Here is a 25,654-nt window from a genome sequence, read left to right as displayed (position 1 = left end):
CTTTCCCAGAAGTTTTAAACACATCTGAAGATGTTTTACCTGGACCCTCTGAGTTGGCCCAAGGCCATGGCCAGATGGCAGCAGATGCAAAGTCACAATACTCCTGTGTGCCTGCAGACAAGCTCGTTCGCTGTGGTATGTGGTAGGGGAGAGGTTGGTCTGAAGGGGAATCAGGCAGGGAGGTGAGGCAGCATGTTAACTCAAAATTAGAATTAAGTGCCCATGCTCAGCTATGGCCATAAACGACCCCTTTGCTCAAGGACTGCCCAAGGTCTCTGTTCTTAAATAATAGGCAAAAATGTACCATATCAGGATCCCTGTCTTCTTTGGAAGACGCTCTTAAAGGATCTGAATGGGAAGATTAAAACTCTAAGAGAAATATAGAAATACAATTCTGGAAGAGGAGTTTGCGGCAAGTTTGTGAAGTCTTAATTTGAACATCTCCAGCACCAGGATTCCCAGGAAGCCCTGAAAATTTATTTTGTCTATATCTATAATATTGTTATATCTATCCTCTCTCTCTACATATATATGTGTGTATAAATAGACACCAACATAGAAGTAGATAGATACACATGCAGAGTTCTTCATAAAACCTGTACCCCATGCTCCTTAATTACAGTTTCTCCTGAGGAAAATCAAGCTGAAAATATCCAACTTTAGTGACTCCATACTATTTTATAGACATGGTTCTTTCTACATATTCAGTGTTCTTTACACATCTCCAGAAATCCCACATGCAAGGTACTCAGTATTATGGGCATCCACCATAAATGCAATTTTGATCATTGTTATTTACTTCTCTTTGGGAGTAAGTGAAGTTTTAATTGGTAAACTCACCTTAATACTAGAGTTTTCTACTGAGAAAATCACTTAATTTCTGTGAGAGCAAGTGTCATGTGTGATAATGTTGTCTAACTTAGAGTGTTCACTCAATGTGGCTCTTTTGAAAGGATACAGACTCCAGAAAATGCTGCATCTCAATATATTGTTTTATTTTTATTCCATTCACCGGAATTCAAGAGGAAGACTCAAGAGGATGCGGCTCAGCCTAACTCCTCTGCCTCACAGTACTTCTCCTGTGTCTCCTCTCTATCTAAGCTGATTCCTGCTAATGAGGATGGTGAGGGAAATACACAGGTGGGGTCTGAGCATGGATGGGAGGTACAACTGAGCTGTTCAGCCCAAGCCCTCTAATTTATTCTCCACATAAAAATCTGAAGAGGGCTTCAGGGCAGAGGCACTAAGACTGAAGGCTCTGCAGAGGGACAAATGGGAATGTGCCTCCAGGGTTAGGACCCAGTTACTCGTGAGAGTGCTGGGACGGCTGGGGGCCGGGAAGAGCACTGTGCTGGTGTGGGCCTTTCATCACAGTCTTCCCCCTCAGGTGAGCATAGACTCCTCACACACACTCCTGCATCCGTCTGCCTTCCTACCAGTTATGGTCCCATTTCTCCTTCCCTTTGCTTTTAGACATGCCTTCATTCTTCATCAGTCTTCCTGTTCTCTAGGATATGTGGGCGCAGCTATGCCCTCATACCCTTACTCCTTCACACAATGAGACTCAGCCATGTACACACTAATGCCATACGGAATTTACATCCCCTCACACCAATCACCTGGTTTAACTCCCTCACATTAAGCCAAACCGGAAAATTGGTACACCCTGAGAGGGATACACTTTCCTATAGAGCCCTTCTCATCCACGTGCTGCTTCATGCATGAAGACATCGGCACTGCACAGAGCTACATGTTCGGGGAGCTCAGGTCACTTCTGGTAACGCTCTAAGTCCTGTTGTCTCAAGACACGAAACAGCACCAGTCCTGCTCTCGTTCATATGCTCTGTCACACTGTGGAGTATGCATGCACACACTCATCTCCCGTCATCTTGCAACATCATCAGAAGTACTCATCAGGGGCTCCTGGGTGGCTCAGTCATTTGGGCAGGCAATGCTTGGTTTTGGCTCAGGTCATGATCTCGGCATCATGTGATCAAGCCCCGCGTCAGGCTCCATGTTCAGCAGAGAGTCTGCTTGTCCCTCTCCCTCCACCCCTCCTGTCTCTCTCAAATAAACAAAACACTGAAAAAAAAAAACAAGAAAGAAAGAAAAAACCAACCACTCACCAGCCGTGTCCCAAAACACACTTGCAACTCCACAAGACACACCACACCCTCATTCCCACATAGCTAGACCATGTACACACCTCAAAGCATAGCACTCAGACACTTGCTCTGTGAGAGCAAATGTCATGTGTGGTAATGTTGTCTAACTTAGAGTGTTTACTCAGTGTGGCTCTTTTGAAAGGATGCAGACTCCAGAAGATGCCGCATCTCAATATATTGTTTTATTTTTATTCCATTCACCAGAATTCAAGACGACCCATGAGGATGCAGCCCATCCTAAGTCCTCTGCCGTGGTCCCTCCTGGTGGTGAGGTAGCAGAACAACAATCCTCTGCCTCACAGTACTTCTCCTGTGTCTCCTCTCTATCTCAGCTGATTCCTGCTAATGAGGATGGTAAGGGAAATACACAGGTGGGGTCTGAGCATGGATGGGAGGTACAACTGAGCTGCTCAGCCCAAGCCCTCTAATTTATTCTCCACATAAAAATCTGAAGAGGGCTTCAGGGCAGAGGCACTAAGACTGAAGGCTCTGCAGAGGGACAAATGGGAATGTGCCTCCAGGGTTAGGACCCAGTTACTCGTGAGAGTGCTGGGACAGCTGGGGGCCGGGAAGAGCACTGTGCTGGTGTGGGCCTTTCATCATAGTCTTCCCCCTCAGGTGAGCATAGACTCCTCACACACACTCCTGCATCCGTCTGCCTTCCTACCAGTTATGGTCCCATTTCTCCTTCCCTTTGCTTTTAGACATGCCTCCATTCTTCATCAATCTTCCCATTCTCTTGTATGTGAGGGCGCAGCTATGCCCTCATACCCTCACTCCTTCACACAATCAGACTCACCCATTTACACACTAATGCCATACGGAATTTACATCCCCTCACACCAATCACCTGGTTTAACTACCTCACACTAAGCCAAATTGTGGAAAATTGGTACACCCTGAGAGGGGTGCACCTTCATAGAGAGCCTTACTCATCCATGTGCCACTTCATACACGAAGACATTGGCACTTCACAGAGCTGCATGTTTGGGGAGCTCAGGTCACTTCTGGTAACACTCTAAGTCCTGTTGTCTCATGACAAGAAAAGGCACCAGTCCTGCACTTGTTCATATGCTCTGCCACACTGTGGAATACGCATGCACACACTCATCTGCCATCACCTTGCACCATCGTCAGTAACACTCATCAGGTTCTCCTGGGTGGCTCAGTCATTTGGGCAGCCAACACTTGGTTTTGGCTCATGTCATGATCTCGGGGTCCTGGGATCAAGCACCACATTGGGCTCTCTGCTCAGTGGGGAGCCTGCTTCCCTCTCTCTCTCTCTCTCTCTCTCACTCTGCCTACCTCTCTACCTACTTTTGATCTCTGTCTAATAAATAAATAAAATCTTTAAAAAAAAATATTGGCAGTTGGGATCCAATGTGATTCTGACGATCTGATACCATTAGTTATGTTTCACGTAAGAGCCGAAAATGTAACAGCCCAATATGGAATGTATAGAAAAGATCCCTCCATTAACTGTTAAGGGCCAGAAGTGGTGACTCATTATTGGATTTGAAATTCAATCCTTGATGATGCTTGTATAAAAACAATATAAGTAATTTGGAGGAGGATTTGAGTAAAACTTTCTACCTTGAGAAATAACAATTGAATGACAGCTATCGGAATGGCAAGTATAGATGGTATAACCCATTTTTGATTGATGCTTTTTTTTCCCCTCTTTTATTAAAAAAAAAAAACTGAGGCAATGGTAGATCTGGATCAAATCAACTTTTCCAGGTCTTTTATATTTTCTGTCTGTTTCCATCCATACTTTAATCCCCTTCCGCTGAACCAGAAAAGTATTCTTGCCAAACTGAAATGGAAGTTATTCTTCATCAGCTTTGATTTATGATTCAAACTGGAGCTTACTAAGACTTTACTGGAGGATTTCATAATCTCATTTCCAAACAATCTAAGGGCCTTTAGCAAGTGTTTGATAATTAAGGATTCCACTAGACGGCAATTGTAAGTAGTGTATTAAGTTCAGATTCATTTTTTACAGCATGGGAAATGGCCCACGTCAGGAGACATAACTTACTCTATTTGGAGTAAAACATTATATTTAAATGTACTTAGTGGAGCCTTCAGTCCAGGAATTAATGAGATACCATATTGATACAGAATATTTGAATAAATTACTACCAACGAGAAATAGATGCTGATTAAACAGAACCAAGACCTAAGGGATATATTTTCAAAAGAGTTTCAACACACTATGTGAAAGGCATCTCTGCCTTCACCCAGATGATCCCTTGTCATGGGATCTGATCCCATGTCTAATAAATAAATATCATTGATATATATAATATATATATAGTATAATAATATACTATATATATATTTTATATAAACAAATTTATATATAATATATAAATACATATATAAATTTATATGTATAATATATAAATTTTATAACTTTTATAAATAAATATATATTTATATAAATAGCATATTATAATATATTATTTATATATATTATGTGACTGATCCACACCCTCTAGTTCAGCCCCTTTCCCTTGAGTGTGAGCTGGACTTACAGACTTCCTCATGAAAAGAACATAGTAGGGCACTCAGCTGAGTGCAGGACTCTTCGTTTCCACTGAGGTCATGATCTCAGGGTCCTGAGATCAAGCCATGCATCAGGCTCCATACCCACAGCAGTGTGCAGAGTTTGTATTTTCCCTCTGCTCTTCCCTTGGGCTCTGTCTTACTCGCACAAATAAATCTTAAAAAAAAAAAAGAAAAGAATATAGTAAGCAGTATGGGGTTCACTACCAAGACTGTGTGAGAAAAGGCTATGGCTTCCATTTTGGACATTCTCTTCTTTCTTGCATCACTTACTCTGTGCAGAAACAAGTCGCTGTGTTGTGAGGCAGAGGTGCAGGGAGGGACACGTGCACTGGGATGTGAGTGTCCTGAGACCTGCCAACAGCCTCAGGAACCACACTGAAAGGGCATCTTCCCATTCCAGTCTTGTGGTAAGAACATGTCCCTAGGCAACAGCTTGACTATAATTTCATCAAAGACCCTGAGCCAGAGGCACCAAGCTAAGCTGCACCTGCAGTCCACAGAAATTGGAAGGTAATCAATGTTCATCGCTTTCAGCCACTCATTTTGCTACATAGCCATGGGTAGCCAATGGACCATGTTGATTAATTCCTTAAATAATATTAGCTTATTAAACTGTCACTCCTTTATTTTAATGGATATAATTTGCGAATGCTTTCTTACCAGAGATGACATGAATTGCAAAATGCAGATATTCTACCTAGCATTTGAATTCTTTTTATGTTACCTGTTACGTTACGTGTTACTATGTTACATGTTTTTTAGGGAGCAATTATGTTTCAAAACAAATAGGAACATCTCATACTTGTTAAAGTAAATTTGATTCCTAAATTTTGAGCATACTTACATCCAGGTAAAGGGGAAAAATGTAGAAATAGAAATTATAAAGTGATGTTAAATCCATTAATTATAAAATAATGAGACTATTGTATCTCTCAGACCATCTTTGTAGAGCTCTCTTAAATTAATCTGGTGTAGCTATTTATCACATATAGTAGAATAGGCTATTTATACTCAGAACATGATTTTTCTGGCTCTTCCTCATAACTTGCCTCACTGGATCCATGCCTATTATTTCTAAGGGTAAATAAGTAAGTAAATTAAATAGAAATGTATTTCCTAGTACGTTCTACAAGAGGCTTCGGTGACAGATAAATGAGTATTTTACATGAGAAAATTCTATTTTAATTATAGGAATCAAAAATTTGTAGTATTTCTAAATGTGTATCCGTATACCTAATGGAAACTTAATAGGTATGTCAGCATTAATGTCGACAAATTATGATAATTTCCGCGGGTGATCTCCAAGTACTTTTTCAGAGTAGCATTCCCGATTCTGGTGTAGTTCCTAAATAGGGCAACAACTGTTATGTTTACAAAAAATACACACTAATTTTCGACATCTATCAGTAAAACAAAAGAGATGTAAGACTGTATGAAAAGATCCCAGTGACCTGTGCCTGTGCTCTCACCCTTTCAACTTCCAGAGCCAATCCAAGCCTTCCATCATAATGATAGTTTCACTTGGTCCAACAGCCATCCCACCCCTAACAGACCATTGCTCTGTTTTTCCAGGGGCTTGCCAGCACTCTCTGGTTAGATCCCCACTTGTAAAAATGAAGCAGATGCTTGTTTGAAATGGGGGTCAAAATGTAAATCACAGAACTTAAACAAAACCTTTGCCTGTGGAAAAGGCAGGCTAATTTGGAATGAAGAGTAGACAAAGCAAATGTGCTTGGTGCTCTGGTTGATCTATCTATTTTGTAGGCCGGTCTGGTAGTCAGTAGTCTAGCAGCTGCCCACAGCTGTCTGAAAACTGGCTCAGCTCTTGCTGCTACTCGGTCATGGTCATAAAGTGAACCTTAGCTCCCAAGTACACTTTAAAGAACTCTGTCACCCACTCATGATTCCAGGGTCCTGGGATCGAGCCCGGCATTGGGTTCTCTGCTCAGCGGGGTCTTGCTTTCTTTCTCTCTCTCTTTCTTTCTTTTTCTTTTTCTGTTTCTTTTTTTTTTTTTTTTTTTTTTTTCTGCAATGTGTTCTGTGTATTGGGCAAAACTTCACACTGACAGTCCAGGGCAATCATGTGTTTTTAATTTGCAACAAAGCACTGAAATGTCAGGCTTAATGAGAAAGAAAAGCACCATGCAGAGTGTGAGTCCTTCAACTCCTTTGGAAAAACATTTTCCTATGCAGACTGATCGGCTTTCACTGTGACACCTATTGTACTGCAGTAACATGGAAGACTCAGTGAGGAATTCCTTCTATCCTAAGGCACTGCATGCGCTGTGGAAAGGTCAGAGGAAGTAGTCTTAGAAGAACCAGCTAAATAACTGATTAAATTTCGTGATATAACATGAAACAAAATGTATTTGTCAGAATATTCTGCATCTAATCATCGCTTTCTTCCAAGGCTATTAACGGCCTTTATTACCTCCCTGATGGAACAGTGGACGGTGAGGTGCTGAAAGCCATAGGTATGGGGCAGGTCACAGAAGAGGACTATGGCACTGTCACCCTAACAACATTGTCTAAAACCTGTCAACATTTGTTGTTCTATTAAGACACAAGTTTGAATTGTGTGCCTACGGTGCAAGTTGTGGAAAATGAGTCCCCCAGCTTTTTTTTTTTGTCTGGGGGCCTTGCCTGGTCTTAATACTGAAAGTTCAAGAAAATTTCAGCAGTCCTTACTAGAATTCAGTATTGCTTTGGAGTGCTATAGTATTTGCTAATTTGAGGAATTTGAGGAAGGACAGAGTTCCTTAGTTTCATAGTATCAGTTTCATAGTATCAGAAGCTTACTGCTTACTGGCAAGTATAGTTCAGACTGCCAGAAATCCTCTGAGATCAGTATCTAATTTATATAAATTCTAGGGATAGATTAGGCTTTATGGCTGGTTTAGGGGATTCTCTCCAATTAGAGAACTACTTATAAACTGGCCAGAGATAAGGCTGTTTTCTTGATTGAAGATCTATGAAGAGTAAACTTTCATAACTTTCTGGATACCCTATTCTCTAAGAGTTGCTCGCTGAAGGGAGTAAAGTGGATGGAGTGGTTAGTGGTCCCAACTTTAAGTTTACAGAAAAAGTAAAGTTTATTTTTTTTAAAGATTTTATTTTTTTGTTTGACAAACAGAGATTATAAGTAGGCAGAGAGGCAGCCGAGTGGAGGGGAAGCAGGACCCCGCTGAGCAGAGAACCCAATGCTGGGCTCGATCCCAGGACCCTGGAATCATGACCCAAGCCGAAGGCAGAGGCTTTAACCCACTGAGCTACCCAGGTACCCCGAAAAGGTAAAGTTTTAATGGTCCTGTTTTGTACCTGAGAATCTACTTAGATAAGTACATTTTCTGGCATTGTTATGGGCTTAAAATCATGTTCGATTCTGTTGTCTGTAGATATTAAGTGGAAACAATTTTCCCTTCAAATATTTTCAAAACGTGTTTTTTTCAAGCTGACTTTTCATGGTTTCCCGGGAGGTAGCAACAGTGGATATTTGTAGAAGTTATGCCATAATTGTTAGAGTGTGTTTTCTGAAAATTAAATATAAGCACAAGGTCATTTTGGGAATCTTATCACTGCACTGTTTGGCAGTGATCAAAGAAAATATTGACAGACCTCTATACTTGATGTATATCTATAGACATCTATGGTTCACTTTTTAGTTTAGATTTATAGAAGTCAAATATAGTAATGAACTAACAATAAAAAGAAAGAAGAGAGTTAAATTATACTTAGCAGGACATCAAATAAATTGGAGATTATGTGTGAAAATGGCAGATCACAAGTGGAAAATAGGACTGTACATCTTGGCCAAGAGTTGTTAATAGCAAAATCACAATCTTGCTCCTGAAAGGGTAGATCATTTATTGTCAAGTCCTCAAGTTTGTTGGCTAAGAACTTCATTTTATGTGAGTGCTGATGGTGCAATATTGTCTCACACTTTTTTTTTTTTCCTCCACAAAACCTTGCAAACTATTTCTCCCTGGCATGGGGAAAATGTCTATATTAAAGTGGGAAAAATTAAGACACCCATGAAGGCTCTCACTCTGTAGCAAGACAAGCTGAACCAAAATGTATTATCACTTAATGGTCATAGGTAATGAGTTTTAAACGGTTTCTTAACTCAGCCATTCCTTAAAAGTTAAAAGGAACTTTATGGGAGACATTACCTTCCCCAAAAGAATAGCGTATATCTACTAGCTTATCTCCCTGGACTCCACGCTTCTGATCTGTGCCCGGTACTGCAAGATACATGTTTCTGGAAGCTCGGGGGCCATTGAAAGCGAAGGGTGAGGCCTGCTCTGTTATTTCCAGTTAATGGCCCTTAGGGAGGTATATCGTCTCTGTCCATGTGGATCCCCTTCCCTCTGTGACAACTCAGTTATAGTAAGTACACATAGCATCGACCGAGAGCAGAAACATAAATCAAATTGACATAAGTCCAATTCAGAATCATAAATCAATTTGACAAAAGTTGAATTAAAAAAATATTTGAGCTGTGTGAGATTGACTGTGATCTTTTGAAGCTGTTTAAATAGAAAGATTTGGGCATGGTGTATCATTTTGGGAAGTTTATAGGGACAGTTGAAATATATGTCAGAAGCTTACCTGTGTCTCTAAAAGACATAACTACCATTAAAATAACTTCTCTGTAGCATTTTTCTTTTTAAGATTGCTCATGGTAGTGATTACAGTGACTTATTCTTACATGTGCCCTCAGGGATGTAGTCAGTATTGTTAAAGAAAAATTGTACTCACCTTATTTTTAAAAATTTTGGTCACTTTACAGTGTGTCCTTAATTTGTAGATATTCTATTATTTGTTCAAGTTATATTTTGGCCCTCATATATAGGTATTGTCCAGGCAGAGAAGATAACCTTTCAAATTTAAGGTTTTACTACTTCAAATCTTTTTTTGCTCCCTGGATAAATCATTGTGCCTACAGAACCACTCCAGTGGCCAAAACCATGTTCTTACATTAGGGGATATAATTTTAGACTGCTATTAAAGGACAGTTCCAAGAACATTGTCCTTCTATAAATGATTAAATATTGTGTTACTTTTGATTTTTTTAGCTCGTTAAGTCATTTCTTAGAAGCCCGTGATGTATCTGGGCTTAGTAGTGTTTTGTTCCTCTGGCATATGCTAACTTATTACTTGGAAGATTACTGATACCTGACTACCCTCAATGATTCAGTCTCACTCTTTATTTCTAAAGTAGGGAAAATCTCGTATTCCTTATTTGTGTGTTATGTAACTCAGTGTACTTATAAGGCACATTAGCAATATTCTGTGAAACATTTTCCGTTACTTCTAGTTCTCCAGAATTGTAGAGGATATGAAGATGGAGAAAGGGTGAGTTCTTGGGGATAAATATTCACGGGTAATTCAGGAAGGTGGAGGTCTTCTCATCTGGCTGCTGTTTTGGCTTCCCTTGTAAACCCACTCTCCAGTAGCTGCTTATGTCCTGTCTGCATGAAGATGATCATGCCATCCCCATCTATTCTTTTTGTTTCTTCTCAAGGTGAAAGCCATGTTCGCGAACAGGTGTGTAATAGTAGAAAGTAGGCTGAAACAAATGTGAGAAGACTCATGCCCATAATGGCTGTGAAATTCTGGACAAGGGACTTAGCCCTTGGCAAACACAGTTTTGTCATGGAAGGTGGTGGTTGAAATACTGAACACTAAAACTCTGCGATTCCATGACTTTCATTGGAGAACAAGGAAGCACCAGCTACCCCTGTATCTCTCCCTTTTTAGGTCCTGGTTTTCTTCAGAATTTTCTGCTGTTCTCATTTACATTTCCTTACCTCAGCTAAGGGAACAGTTCAGTCAGAGGGGTGGGCAGCAGTGGCCCACCCACACCTCCTCCACCTGCCCAGAAGTTCACCTACAGGAGGGATGCCAGCAGCACCCCTGGTCTCTGATAGAGGCATTTCTGGGTCCTGGCAGTGTGCTGTTGCCACACGTGCCACAGACCAACAGTGCTGGGGAACTGTTAGCTCCCCTGGGGCAATGCCTCACTGATGAAGGATGGGAGTTTGTGAAAACACCAGAGCTTCCTTACTTACACACAGGAGACAACTCTGAGGGGGTTTCTGTCCTGTCTCTCCAGGCTGAAGGGGGGTAAGTGGCAGTTACCCACAGAGCAAAACTAACTTCATTACTTATCTTTCTTTCTCCGCCTTACATCCCCATTTCCACACGGCACTTTCTGCAATAACTTCCAGAAGAACTGGTCGCATGTGTGTCCTCATTTCAGACTCTGCGTTTGGGAAGAACACTTGTTTTGTCTCTATTCTCCTCCTCTGTTCTTCTGAGACAGTGTTCCTGGTTTGCATTTTAGAGTCGTCACATCCTCTTGTCAGGCAGAACCTGCTTTTTTTCCCCTAAGTATGTGAGCATTGGGTTTGTGTTACTTATAAAAGTAGCTTCTGTTCAAGAGACAGTACTGTGGTCCATGCTTCTTGTTTCTGCTAGAAATGCCCTTCCCTTCTTCTGCCCTTTCTCCATGTCCCTGCTCAACCTTGCTCCTGTCCCTCCCACAAAGCAAGATACCAGGAAATAAGCTCCTCCTAATGGTCGCATCTGAAAGAGGAGTAGTCTTTCTACATACTTCAAAGATGACCCCCCCCCCAGCTCCACTGGCCCCCATTGCGCCTTGGACTTCTCTTATGATATTAATTACATGTATAACTTCTTACTGACTGTTTCCCTTCCCAATGGCACACACTGCATGTTGCTTCCAGGGTTTGCAAGTCTTAGGGGACAATGGAGCAAGCATGGGGCCCTGGAGCCTCACAGCCACCCAACTCCTCTGAAGCCTCCCTGGATGGTTGTCCCTGCTTCCTAGCTCCCTGATTTTCTGGCATCCTGGCCCCTGCAGCCTCCTTTTCCCCACTCCCCACCCCGTAACCTCTGCCAGCCTTTCCCCAACAGGAGCGTGGTCACGGGTGCAGGGAAGCTCAGCGTGGATGTGTGCCCTTACAGTAACTAGAACCTGTTAGAACATCAACAGTTCCCACCCCAGACTAGCAGCACTTACCCAGTGGTCCATCCGCTGGTTGCTGAAACTGGCTTGGTTCCCACTCCTCGTGGAGGTTTGAGTGCCTCTCAGGACAAAGGTTTAAATATCCTCGGGGGTGGCCCATCTATCCTGGTGGAACAGCCCACCGAGCAGTGAGACACGGAACTTGACTTCTCCAGACCCTGTGCCCTCTGAGGCATCGTTCCTGTGTCTGCCGCAGGCTCAGTGAGCACGGGTGCAGTCTCCGTTGCTGGACGGTCTCAGGCTTGTGCCACCTGTGAGGGTCCACCCTCGTGCCACAGTCCTTACATCCCAGAGCGCTCCCTAGGCTGGCTCTGTCCCTAAGGATAGGTTCTCACTCTCACATTCCAGATTTTCTGAGTCTGGCTTGTATTTCTCTCCCTTGGTGGGCTTGTGGTACCCTTTGGGCGGGAATCGCAGTAATATGAATTGTAATCCTGGTGATTCCACCCATAAGTTAAGTCTTTGGATATTTATTTGCCTTTGAAATGAGCATTGCGTAATAAAAGATGAAGAGTTAAAAAAAAGAAAAAAATGTTCAAAATTTAAAATGTAAATTAGGCTCTTCTGAAAATGCCATGGAACAACAAAAGCAAACAGATACAGACTGTAACAGGAAGGAGGAGGCATTTTATGTATATGTAACAGCACTTCTTTCCTGCTTTCTGCACAGGGGCCCCACATTTTCATTTGGCACTGGGTCCCCAAATGATGTAGCTCTCTGCACAACGAGGTCTCAGACCCGACCAGGTGCTACATATTTATCTCCTGGCTGGCTTCGCACAGAGAGCCTACAAATTGAACTAATTGCCTTCTCTAAAGAAACAACTCGGGTAAAAAATGAGGTGCTGGTTGTTATTTTTCTGTACAACAAATTGCCTTAAAGCTTAATAACTTAAAACAGTAACACTTCTTTTTGGCTTTTTTGGCTCTGAGGGCTGCCTGCATTCAACTCGCCTATTACTGCTCAGGCTCTGTTATGTCGCTGTCAGAGCCTGGTGAAGGCTCCCTCAAGCATCTGGTGAGGACGCTGGGTGTCTGCTGGGAGACCAATGGGACCGTCTTCTAGAACAATTCTATATGGCTTCTGCATATGGCCAGAATTCCTCAGACCATGGGAGTTGGGATGCTGAAGAGAAAGAGAGAGAGAAGTAGAAACGCTATTGTCTTTTCTGGGCTGACCCAGGGTGTCCTTCTCTCCTTATAGTATTGGTTTGAAGTATTGACATCAGAAACCCATAGAATAATATACAGGTCTTAGGACTCACCAGCTGGGCCAGGGAGATCGTCCAGGTAGACAGGAAAACACTGATTGCACGGTTGGTGCTGCTGGTGCTATTGAGTAGGTGAGTGTTACTCCTCTGTTGGAACGTTCCTTTTCTGGTATTAAATATAGTTAGGAGATATCTTCATTTTCGGCTCTTCAAAACATGATTTTGAATATCTGACTCAAAGTCCTGGCCTTGTCCTACTGTTAGCCTTTGCTCGAGTCATGTAAGTTCCCACAGCAGCTGTTTCCACCCATGTTTGCTGTGCGAATTAATAATAGAATGCATGTAAAATCATTTCTTAAACCATTCAGGATATGTGAATGTGAGTTAGTAGGAAAAAAAATACAGTTCCACTGGAAAACTTGGTGGCAATTGCAATTAGTTCTGTAGATTTGGGTTTTGTTTTTACTGAGAACCATTGATGTCTTGTAGAGTATAATCTCCTCCTGCCTTCCTCCTCTGGCTTGGCCCTTACCCACTTATTTGGTTGGTTGTTTCTTGCCAAGGATAACGGATGATATCCCTTTCTCTCCTCATTTACGATTTTCATAATTTTCCCCATCATATACCTTTCACCTTAGTACTGTGAGCTTTTCGACATTTGGGGTTTAAGGAGCATGGGAAGAAATTGGAAATGGGAGAAGCCACAGAGGTAATGATTTTATCCCAGGGGTGCCTGGGTGGCTTAGTTGATTAAATGTCCGCCTTTGGCTCAGATCATGATCTCAGAATCCTGGGATCAGCCCGCCTCAGGCTCCCTGCTCAGTGGGGAGCCTGCTTCTCCCACTCTTTCTGCCCCTCCCCCAACATATGCGGGCACTCTCTCTCTAATAAATAAAATCTAAGGAAAAAAATGATTTTATCCTAAAAATGCAGCATAACAAGGAATCCCAATCCAACCTAGAAAACTCCCAACACCACCTGCCAATATAAATCTCTCGTTTCATTGATCTTGACCCTGTAGTCTTCATTGTCCCCCATAAAATGGGCACTTATCACCTCGTATTCAGTTTTCATATACTTCTTACACATGTCTTATCCTCTCGTTCAGCAGACACACAGTCCCAGCTTTGCAGGTTTTTGTGTCCCCTAACAGTGCATGATAACATGTTCTAGAGTTTTACGTACTATTGGAGTTCAATAAATTCTCCCGGTACACTGATTTATACTAATAGTTTCATTATTGTGTGTCCCATAGTCTCTCATTGTTTCTCACTGAAAGCCATTTACAATGCACAGTCTTTGTTGTTGCTGTCGTTGCCACTTGTGTCTTTACTTTTTCTTGTCCACTAACTCCTTTTCTTTGGTCCATGAATACAGCTACGTAAGGAGCCAGTATTTCCAAGGAAAGATGGAAGTAAACATAATAGAATTTACTGTAAGGTTGAATAACAACTGTTTGCAGAGTACCTCCTGTACTTGAGGCATGGTACTAGACCTGTACCAACATCATTTGTCTCCCTGGAGCTCTGTTTTTGTGGCCTAGCTGAAAAAAACTGCCTACAGAATTTGTCCTGAGACCGTGGTGTTATAACTCTCCATGTTGGAATGAAATTTCTGTTTACTCCCTAGTGCTTTTAACATGCACTTTCATTGCAATGTGGTTATGTCTTTTTTTTTTTTTTCCCCAGCAGATTGTGTCCTCTGTGAAAACCAGAGCTATATTCAACTAAATTATAATTCCAAAGTGGCTAATATAGTGCAGTTCCCTATACACATGCTCAATTACCAAAATAGAATAGTTTAGACAGTGCCTTGGCAGTATTTTAAGACTGTGATTCTCAATTCCTTTTTGTGTTTTTTTTTCTTCTTAAAGATTTTTTATTTTATTTTATATTATAAGATAATTTTAAAATTTGAGGGACAGAGAGAAAGCCTTTATGTGTGAGTTGGGGCAGGGGCTTTGGGAGAGAGAGAGAATCCTCAAGCAGACTTTCTCAGACTGCAGAGCCCAACAGGAGGCTCGATCCCAGGAACCTGAGATCATAACCTAAGCCAAAATCAGGAAGCAGCTGCTTAACCAAATGAGCCACCCAGGTTCTCCTTAATGGTTTTATTTTTAAGCAGCCTTTATACACATTGTGGGGCTCAAACTCACAACCCCAAGATCAAGAGTTGTATGGTCGACTGACTGAGCCAACCAGGAGCCACCACCCCCCACTCTGCCTTTTTTTCCCCCCTAATCTCTACTTTTAATTTACAAGTGTGTCTCTGAATGGAAGTCAAATTGGGAAAATCATTTCTTCCATTTTACATCTAAATTATTTTTTATTCTATGCAAGTGCCTCCTCTTTAGATGAATTTCATGTCTTTGTTAATTTTTATGTATTTGAAATGAAATTCAGCATTAACCTTTTCTTCAACCTTTATTTAGTTTTTGGCTTTTTTTCTTTGGTGACTTTTACACTTTGTACTATGTGATATTTCTTGTTCTCTTCACTAAGTCGACAGTTTCTAAAATAAAGAACAAAAATACATTTAGCATAAGCTATATATTATAAAAAAGTACTGCCCAAGTGTATGAAAAAATTTCCCTGGTAGAACAGTTCTGCTCCATTGTTTTCAGAAAAGAAGAGTGGGCTTTGCCTTTTTGTATTTTGATTTTTGTGATATTGGAATAAGTTCCTCAAATAACCCGAGAATTGTGTTTCTTTGAAGACAGAACAGTATCATTTCTTTACAAGAGTGAGTGAGGAACACAAAATTGCTATACCCCAGGATTCTCCCAATTTAGCATGTGACAGAAGCACCTACAGACTTCAGTAAAACACATTGCTGCTCCCACTTCCAGAATTTCAGATTCAACAGGTCAGGGATGGGGCCTGAGAATTTGCATCTTTAACAAACACTCAGGAGATGCTGATGCTGCCCTTCAGAGAACACACTTTAAAACCAAGACCAAGTGCTGTATACTTTTTCTGAAAGTCACTTAAAAAAAAAAAAGATTCTATTTATTATAGAGAGGGCGAGAGAGAGAGAGCATGAGCTGGGAGATGGGGGATATGGGCAGAGGGCGAGGGACAAGCAGACTCCCTTCAGGGAGCCGGATGCAGAGCTCCATCTCAGGACCCCAGGAACATGACCTGAGCCAAAGGTGACCAGAGTCAAAGGCAGAAGCTTAACTGACTGAGCCACCCAGGTGTCTCCACAGAAAATCACTTGTAAGACTCATGGCATTAAAAACTGTTGGACCCCAAATAACTTCAAAAAGAAAAATACTGGCGACCTAAAATCTAGTATTACATGAATGTGATCTCTAACAGTTTGAGATGAATTATTATTATTTTTTACCTGTAGAACTTTGTATGTATATGCAGACCAAAAAAAAAAAAAAAAAAAGGAAAACCCATCTGAACAACAGGACCCACTTAGTTTTGCATTTGTTTTTTAAAGATTTTCTTTATTTATTCGACAGACAGAGATCACAAGTAGGCAGAGAAGCAGGCAGAGAGAGAAGGAAGTAGGCTTCCTGCTGAGCAGAGAGCCTGATGCAGGGCTTGATCCCAGGATCCTGGGATCATGACCTGGGCCGAAGGCAGAGGCTTAACCCACTGAGCCACCCAGGTGCCCCTCGTTTTGCATTTTTTGATACTGCCTTGAGTATTTTACATTTAAAACTACTTTGAATGTGTTCATTAATTTATTTCAAGAATATTCACTCGACGCATGTTATATGTCAGTATCATAGGAGAGATGCACTAGTGTTCTGCACAGATAGAGTTCACATGCATATTTCCACACTAATGCACCTGCTATAGCTTTATTGATTCCCACAGCCATCTGTAAGCAGGGCAGGCTCAACATGTGGGTTCTGGTTAAGATTCTCTTATTCCCTTGTCATTAAAATTCATCCCTAATATAAAATACTGAATTTGACTATTCAAGGAAACAAAACTTTTCACAAACTTTGTCCAATTCTGAAAACCGATAAACAGATGGAGTATGAAATTAAAGCCAGGAAGTTGGCTGACTTCTTTTCTAGAGGTGGCTGTGTTTTGTCTCTTCTCAGAGCAGTTCATGTGGAGTCGCTAATTATTCCTAGCCATTTACTGTCTACATTTAGATACATAGCACTTATGTAACATTTCCTTTGTGCTTAGCACTTTGCTAACATTTAAACTGTTGTAGGCACTTGGTATATATTAATTCTCTGTAATAATCTATGAGATAGGTACTTTGAAACACCTATTTTGTGCATAGGTATGTAAGGGATTGCCCCAGAGATGTAAAAAAAAAAAAAAATACAGCAGATAAATGAGGTACCTGGGATCAGATTTCAGCAGTATGGCTCCAAAACCTATACTCTTCACCACTCAGCACTGACCTATGTGATGTCGAATATTACGTGTTAACATTAGTTTGCTTTTTAATAAGTAAATACCTTCTTCCAATTAAGTGTATGGTCTTTGGGGGCAATTGTTAGATACAACACCTTTTGTGTTTTCTAAGATGTCAAGCACAATACTTTACATGTAATTGGTATTTTTAAAAAATATTTATTTATTTATTTGATCGCGAGAGATCACAAGTAGGCAGAGAGGCAGGCGGCGGGGGGAGGGGGGAAGCTGGCTTCTGCTGAGCAGAGAGCCTGATGTGGGGCTCGATGCGGGGTTTGATCCCAGGACCTGAGATCATGACCTGAGCCGAAGGCAGAGGCTTTAACCTACTGAGCCACCCAGGCGCCCCCCCAAATCTAACAAGTTTATACAGAGGTCTCAAATTGGTTAAGTCATGAATACAGTGCAGATATTCTAATAACATACTGCTCTCCCAAGTCTGTGTCCTTGGAAATGCCTCCCACTGTGGGAAGGGTGGGCAAAATATACATGTCAAGGACAGGAGAGCAGTGAGGACTCTGATTCCTTGGGCCAGCAAGCAGGTCAACCAGAGGTCATGTCCTCCCCATGATCACCCCTCCCCCTATCGAACTCTGGGTTCTATGGGGTATAAATGCAATTTCAACTCTGATTTGAAGCTTCTTTTTACCCATGTAATAATCTATTTTCTTTAGTTTTTAAGACAGTCCTTTCTGAGGTAGCATGGACATAGTTTTAAGTTTCAGCTTTTTCCGAGAAAATGTCTTCTCTTTAGCAAACAAACATAACGCCTAATCGTCAGTAATCCTAGATTTCCAGACTTCTCAATAGGAGGTACAGGAGACTTTTCATGTCGTTCTTTCGAGATGACATCCAGATGTCTACGTGGAAGTAGATTAGTCTTGTCTATGGGTTTGCCTTTGCTGTGTAACAAGCCAGTGTGATGAACAGAGTGGCTTAAAAAACCATCTTTTTGTTTAGTTTGTCAGTTTGTGCCAGGCTGTTTTTTAAGGTCGGACTTGGCTGAACAGGGCTGGGCTTTCTAATTCCTCAGCTGTTGCAGGGCAGCTCACGTGGGGCCAGGCTGATTCTCCGTAACTTAGTTCGTGTTTGATTGCTGTCTCACTCTCAGATGGGGTATAAATGCAATTAAGCCACATGTCGCTCATCAACCAGTAGGCTAATCTGGGCGTATTCACATGGCAGCCGTGGCAGAAGGCCCAGAAACAGCAAGTAGGTAAGGGCATGTAACAGTTTTGTTCATGTCTCGTTTACAAGGCAAATTACGTGACCAACCTAGATTTAAGGGGTGGGAAAGTGGAAAGCCTTTGAACGAAACAGGGATAATTGTGTTTTAATAAACTACTGTAGTTTGTCCTTTGATCCCAATTAATTCACTCTCCTCTCATCTTCAGAATCCCTGTACCTCTTCCCCAGAAGTGTCATTTAATTCCAGTTTTAGGCTGGAGGTCCAGGATCTCATGATTTAAATAAGATCTGAATGTTACTCCTTAGATGTGTTCCTCTTGCAGTCGTGAACCAAAGAAAACAGTGAATAAAAACACACATTGTCTGTGCCTCACCTACAAAGGGAGAAAAGGATAGGATAATTATAAGTGACTTTTCCATTCAAAAAAGGGAAGAACAGGAGGCAGGTAGCAGGTGCTGACTTCTGCAATTCTGGAATCCCTCGGGGCAGACACTTAGTTCTTCTGCCTCTGGCGCCAGGGAATGTGTCCTGGTTAGGACCCCGTTCCCTATAGAAGTGGATTCCCAGTACAAAATTCTTAACTTTTCCTTGGCAGTAGTTTCTTGGTCACTGTTTTCTATGGATCTTGACTCCAACCTTTGGGCTTATGGCTCTGTCCTCTGAAATGTTTTTTTCCCTACAAATATGGCCTCCAATTACAACTGAGTAGCATTCTAAGCTTGCTTCCTCCCGTAGTTGAGATACAGAAGATTTTTTTTTTCTTTTATTTTAACAATCCTCATTCCTTTTCCTCTAATCTACTGGTACTTTTACTGATATGTCTTCCATAACACCTGTGGGATTTCCATATACCACATTAGTCTACTCTATTCAACAAAGTACAGAATGTCAGTTGTTTTGAGACTGCCTCTCTCTTGACTTAATAGATGCCTTTTGGGGGATTAAGCTTTTATGTGACCACACCCTTATTCTTCTCAGAAGATTTATTTTTAAATCTGTTTTTTTTAAAGATTTTATTTATTTATTTGAGAGAGATAGGCCATGAGAGGAGAGAGGTCAGTGGGAGAAGCAGACTCCTTGCTGAGCAGGGAGCCTGATGTGGGGCTCGATCCCAGGACTCCAGGATCATGACCTGAGCCGAAGGCAGTAGCTTAACCAACTGGGCCACCCAGGCGCCCCATCAGAAGCCTTTTGTATGTTCTGGAGAGGCCATTTCGTACCTCCTTGAATCTTTCAGGATTTTAAAGATTTATTTATTTATTTATTTGACAGACAGAGACCACAAGTAGGCAGAGAGGCAGGCAGAGAGGGAGAAGCAGGCTCTCCGCTGAGCATAGACCCCCATGCGGGGCTCCATGCGAGGCTCAATCCCAGGACCCCGAGATCATGACCTGAGCCGAAGGCAGAGGCTTTGACCCACTGAGCCACCCAGGCGCCCCTCTTGCAGGATTTTAACAAAGGGTTTTACAGACAGATCCTTGATTTGATCTTTGTTCTTATCTTTTTCTTCACTTTATTTGTTACTAATCTGCTTGGAGGTTTCTCAAAAAGTTAAAATCAGGACCACCATATGATCCAGCAATTGCACTACTAGGTTCATGTACCCAAAGGATATAAAGACGCTGATTTGAAAGGGTCCATGCACCTTGATGTTTATAGCAGCTTTGTCTGTAGTAACCAAACTATGGAAACAGCCCAAGCTTCCATCAACTGATGAATGGATAAAGAAGATGCCATATATAATGGATTATTACTTGGCCATGAAAAAGAATATAGTCTTGCCATGTGCTATGATGTGGATGGAGCTAGAGTGTATTATGCTAAGTGAAGTAAGTCAGATAAAGACAAATACCATATGACTTCACTCATGGAATTTAAGAAACAAAAGAAATGAACATGGTTGGGGGGATTAAAGAAAAAAAGAGGCAAACCAAAAGACAGAATTTAAATATATTAATTAATTTATTTATTTATTTAACAGAGAGAGAGAGATAGAGAGATCACAAGTAGGCAGAGAGGCAGGCAGAGAGAGAGAGGGGGAAGCCGGCTCCCCACTGAGCAGAGAGCCAGATGTGGGGCTCTATCCCAGGACCCTGAGACTATGACCTGAGCCAAAGGCAGAGGCTTAACCCACTAAGCCACCCAGGCACCCCCGGAAGACAGAATTTTAACTGTATTGTGCAAACTGAGGGCTGCTGGAGGGGAGGTGGGCAGGGGTTGGGGTGGATGGCTTAAATGGGTGATAGCCATTAAGGAGAGCATTTGTACTGAAAAGCAATGGTTGTTTTATGTAAGTGATGAATCACTAAATTATACTTCTGAAACAAACAAAAGAAAGAGAAAAAGAAAGAATAAAAAGAAAATAATTTGCTAGTTGGAGATACTGGAAATGAGAAGCAATTTGGTTTTCCAACCCAACTTGTCCTACCCCTTTATTTTCCTTTTAAATTCCGTCTGGGGGTACCTGGGTGGCTCAGTGAGTTAAGCCTCTGCCTTTAGCTCAGGTCATGATCTCAGGGTCCTGGGATCAAGTCCCACATCGGGGTGTCTGCTTGGCGGGGAGCCTGCTTCCCCCCTCTCTCTCTGCCTATCTCTCTACCTACTTGTGCGCGCGCTCTCTCTCTCTCTCTGTCAAATAAATAAAAATCTTTAAAAAAAATTCTGTCTGAAAAAAACAAAATCTGTCTGATAACAGTTTATTTTTAGCATCACTCTTTCTTCCCTCACCTTACCCTGGTGCAACATTGGGGTCAGAAGCCATCTTGTCATGTCCACAGCTTATCAGGTAAATTCTTTGTCTTCTGTATTACTGCAGGTGACAGTTTTGCCACTTGCTTTCCCCCTATGTAGCACAAGTCAGCCTTTGCAAGTTTCCTCACTGCTTTTCCAGCTTCACTTTTCTGCACAGTCCTATAGCCAATGCTATATATTTTTAGGTTAGTCAACAGCAGCACACCCCTCCTAGGTATCTTTTTATATATCAGTTAGCTTGTTTGTGTTAAAAAAAATCCCACAAAACTTAGTGGTTTGAAAAACTAGCCTTCTAAAATTTTTATTTAGTTTCTTTTTCAGTTTATATTTCGGTGGGTCTGCAATTTGGGCTGGGCTTTGTGGTGGCTCTTTTGATCCAGGTGGGCTTGGCTTATCTCACTTGGTCTAGTAGCTCATGTATCTGCTGTTAGTTGGCAGGTTGGTTGTGGGCTAGCTTATCCATGATGGCCTCACACACTTGTCTGGTGATTGGCTGGAGTTACTTGAACAGATGGTATGACTGGGTCACTTGTCTCTTGTTATTTAGCAGGCTTTCCAAGGTTTATTCACATGATGATGGTGGCAGGAGATCCCAGGAGTGGCAAATAGGCAAGTCCCGGTGTGTGAGCAGTTTTCAAATCTTTGCTTGTGCCACAGTTTGCTTATATCCTATTGGCCAAAGCAATTCACAAAGCTCATCCATATTTAGGGCTGGGGAAATAGATGCTTACTCTTCCAATGAAGGATTGTGGCCATTTTAAAAATCTGCCACATCCTGGACATATGCTTTTTTATCACAGTCTACTTTCCACTGTTTAATATTTTCAGCACCCCTGAAATTTGCAAGGGAAATGGGACTTGTGTCATATCTACATCCTTGAGGATGTATTTGGTAGAATAAACTTCAACTGTATTTATTGCAAATATGAAAAATATATTCTGATTACAAATAACAGAGCAAATATTTACCTGACCTTTTAAGCTTTATATACTATTGGTAATACTTGCATGTCCTGGGTTATTATTGAGTTGTTCTCATTGATTACTAATCTAAATATTTGCATAAAGCAATATAGGCAAAGTATATACTGACAAATGTTGTAGAAAACACTGTGACTCACTTCATAGCTGGTCAACTTTTCATAAATTTTTATGTGTAAATATCAGTCTTTGAAGTAGATAATGGTATGCTGGCTCATGCAATATCCACTCTATTCCCTTCTGGTGTACTCCCTTAAGTTGTGGAGGCTTAAAAGATAAAACTAAAGGTCCAGAACTCTTTGCATCTAATATTCTTCATATTATCTGAGATTTCCCAGGCAGACTTATAGCTGAGATTTGGAATTTGGAAGTAAAATCACGTTATGTATAGCTGAGTGCAGGAATAGAGCATCCTATAGGGGAGGATTCTAATTTTTCTGGAGTAGCTATAAAATAGGTCTTTGATAACAAAAATACAAATATTGTTTTCGTAAGTTTTGATAAACAAAGGACACTCTGTCTATTTATAAAGGCATCATTGGTAAAGGTCTGTTATAGTATTCTGGAGATATTAGTGAATGCAGCAAGAACCATGGTCTATGGGGCGCCTGGGTGGCTCAGTGGGTTAAGCCTCTGCCTTCAGCTTGGGTCATGATCTCAGGTTCCTGGGATTGAGCCCCACATTGGGCTCTCTGCTCAGCAGGGAACCTGCACCACACCCCCTCCGCCTACTTGTGATCTCTCTCTGTCAAATAAATAAAATATTAAAAAAAAAAATAAACCATGGTCTAGCAGCAGTAGGGATGCCTCTAACCCTATCCCAAGAGAATGAAAAATGGATATTCTACTGGAGTAGAGAGGGAGAAAGAATTGTGCAGTGCAAGTTGCATAGAGGAAAACAGCCATCCTGAGGCAACATACTTGAAGAGGGAGGGACCCAAATGAATAAATGTCATAAACTCGCTCTTTTTCTCTCCAGTCTTCTGGTATCTGCTCTGGTCCATCCAGGAAGAATCCATATGGGTCATTGGCTTGTTAATGGAATTTGGTAGACCAGCCTCTTGAGACAGAGAGCAAAGTGGAAAAGGGCTGAGAGTAGGTCTGGAAGAGCACGTGGCTGAAAATCTGGTTCAAGTTTGTTGTAATTCTCAGATATTTGATCCATTGCATATTAAGTGGTTAGCAAAACCATAGTAGTGTTTTCACTATAAAATAATGAATTTCTGTTCTGATTGCAGTTTTCCTTCTGTCTAGCATCCAAATTTGGTTCCTTGACTGAGATAGAAATTCTTTAAACTACCTAATACCCTTAATAAATCTATTTCTTCTTAGAAGGGATTCTGTTGTTGGAAACAAAGAACCCTGCCTTTGTACTAATGATAAGAGTAAAAGAATGGAAGAATAAATAGATGAAAATAATCTATGACTTTGTTTAAAATTGAAAAATATCAAATTAAAACATAAGATAAATGTAAAATTATGTTAACACTAAAGAGAAAATATTTTGGTAAATTTAACATTCAGTATGGTAATAGAATATTATTTGAAATGACCAGTGTCTCTAAATCTTAAAGAAATGTACAGAGATAGAAGAAATGTCACCACCAGATGTATGAGGAGACCTCTTAGTGACATCCTCAAAAACCCCTAAAGCCATTTTTTTAATAGGTTGGTTATCTAGTATAAATCCCAAAACTTTTTGTTTATGTGATAAGCTTCTTTATGATTTAGATATATCCCAATATCTCAACCAACTGGATGTCACTGATACATTATTAAATCTAATTATAGATGGGCATCCTTTCTCCAAGTAAGAAAATAATATGCCCTCCTATAAAATTTCAGGGTTTATGGACTCCTTCAAGGATATGTGTGAACTTGAAGTTAACAATCCTTGTTTTGGAGAACTATGAAGATATGAGATAATTAGAGGTAGATGAAGATTTGTAGTTATGACATAGTCAGTGCTAAGAGCCCCCGCTATAGCAATCCTAAAGTGATTCCATAGAGAAACCCAGATCATTGAATATGAGCTGGTATATTTTGTTCAATAGCAGAACTAATCATTTTCTTCTGAATTTATAATAACTTGAGAAGTGTATGACTTTGCATCAGAGACCACATTTGCTTTTACTTAAGTTCTTGAGCTGTGGCAAGTCACACATTTCCTGGAGTCTATTTGAGGCAAGACAGCAAAAACTGGCACGATTCATAAATAAAATTGGGAAACTGTATTGAATATGATCCATTAAATTTATATTAAATTGTGTTTTACATTTTAAAACACGAGCAGTAGAAAGAAAATATATGTGGTGAGGAAGACACATGCATAAAGGCACACTATGAGTATATTTGAGTGTTATTTTTGTCACTTGTATGGGCTCACTTGTATAGTTTTTAGGTAGTTGACAAGGCTTTTGTTGTGCTCCTCCTCCTCCTCCTCCTCCTCTTCTTCTTCTTCTTCTTCTTCTTCTTCTTCTTCTTCTTCTTCTTCTTCTTGTAAATCCTTGTTTCTTTGAGAATTAAGATAAATGAAGATAAAAAACAAATGTAGATTTGTGCACCTAAAACAGAAGGTTTTCCAGAAGGAAATTATAGGAACAAGGGGGATATATGAGACTATGACTGTTAGATGATGGTGGAGCATCCTACTTTGTTAACTATAAACATCTTTTTTTTTTTAATTTTTTATTTTTTTTATAAACATATATTTTTATCCCCAGGGGTACAGGTCTGTGAATCACCAGGTTTACACACTTCACAGCACTCACCAAAGCGCATACCCTCCCCAATGTCCATAATCCCACCCCCTTCTCCCAAACCCCCTCCCCCCATCAACCCTCAGTTTGTTTTGTGAGATTAAGAGTCACTAATGGTTTGTCTCCCTCCCAATCCCATCTTGTTTCATTTATTCTTCTCCTACCCACTTAAGCCCCCATGTTGCATCACCACTTCCTCATATCAGGGAGATCATATGATAGTTGTCTTTCTCTGCTTGACTTGTTTCGCTAAGCATGATACGCTCTAGTTCCATCCATGTTGTCGCAAATGGCAAGATTTCATTTCTTTTGATGGCTGCATAGTATTCCATTGTGTATATATACCACATCTTCTTGATCCATTCATCTGTTGATGGACATCTAGGTTCTTTCCATAGTTTGGCTATTGTGGACATTGCTGCTATAAACATTCGGGTGCACGTGCCCCTTTGGATCACTACGTTTGTATCTTTAGGGTAAATACCCAATAGTGCAATTGCTGGGTCATAGGGCAGTTCTATTTTCCACATTTTGAGGAACCTCCATGCTGTTTTCCAGAGTGGCTGCACCAGCTTGCAT

The 25,654-nt window shown here is 41.0% G+C and overlaps 1 protein-coding gene and 1 long non-coding RNA gene across 5 annotated transcripts in view; both read left to right on the top strand.

Annotated features, from left to right (window-relative positions):
- LOC131832578 (protein FAM170A-like) overlaps positions 1–25,654 on the top strand; it is a 204,746-nt gene that overhangs the window by 128,419 nt on the left and 50,673 nt on the right. For 3 of the 4 annotated variants that reach the window (XM_059175778.1, XM_059175779.1, XM_059175780.1), the window contains 3 exons: positions 10–135; positions 1,024–1,123; positions 2,370–2,519. In XM_059175778.1, coding sequence (XP_059031761.1) covers positions 31–135; positions 1,024–1,123; positions 2,370–2,519 — 355 coding nt within the window. In that variant the 5' untranslated portion in view covers positions 10–30. The remainder of the gene's footprint in view (positions 1–9; positions 136–1,023; positions 1,124–2,369; positions 2,520–25,654) is intronic. The other variant, XM_059175781.1, reaches the window with a different exon arrangement.
- LOC131832582 (uncharacterized) overlaps positions 7,934–25,654 on the top strand; it is a 47,807-nt gene continuing 30,086 nt past the window's right edge. The window contains exon 1 of the long non-coding RNA XR_009354114.1: positions 7,934–8,029. This is a non-coding gene — a long non-coding RNA (uncharacterized LOC131832582). The remainder of the gene's footprint in view (positions 8,030–25,654) is intronic.

The sequence above is a fragment of the Mustela lutreola genome, chromosome 5 (genome assembly GCF_030435805.1).
Source record: "Mustela lutreola isolate mMusLut2 chromosome 5, mMusLut2.pri, whole genome shotgun sequence".
Lineage (NCBI taxonomy): Eukaryota > Metazoa > Chordata > Mammalia > Carnivora > Mustelidae > Mustela > Mustela lutreola.
Note: the sequence above shows the minus strand (reverse complement) of the source record. Positions and strands in the feature narration are given on the sequence as shown.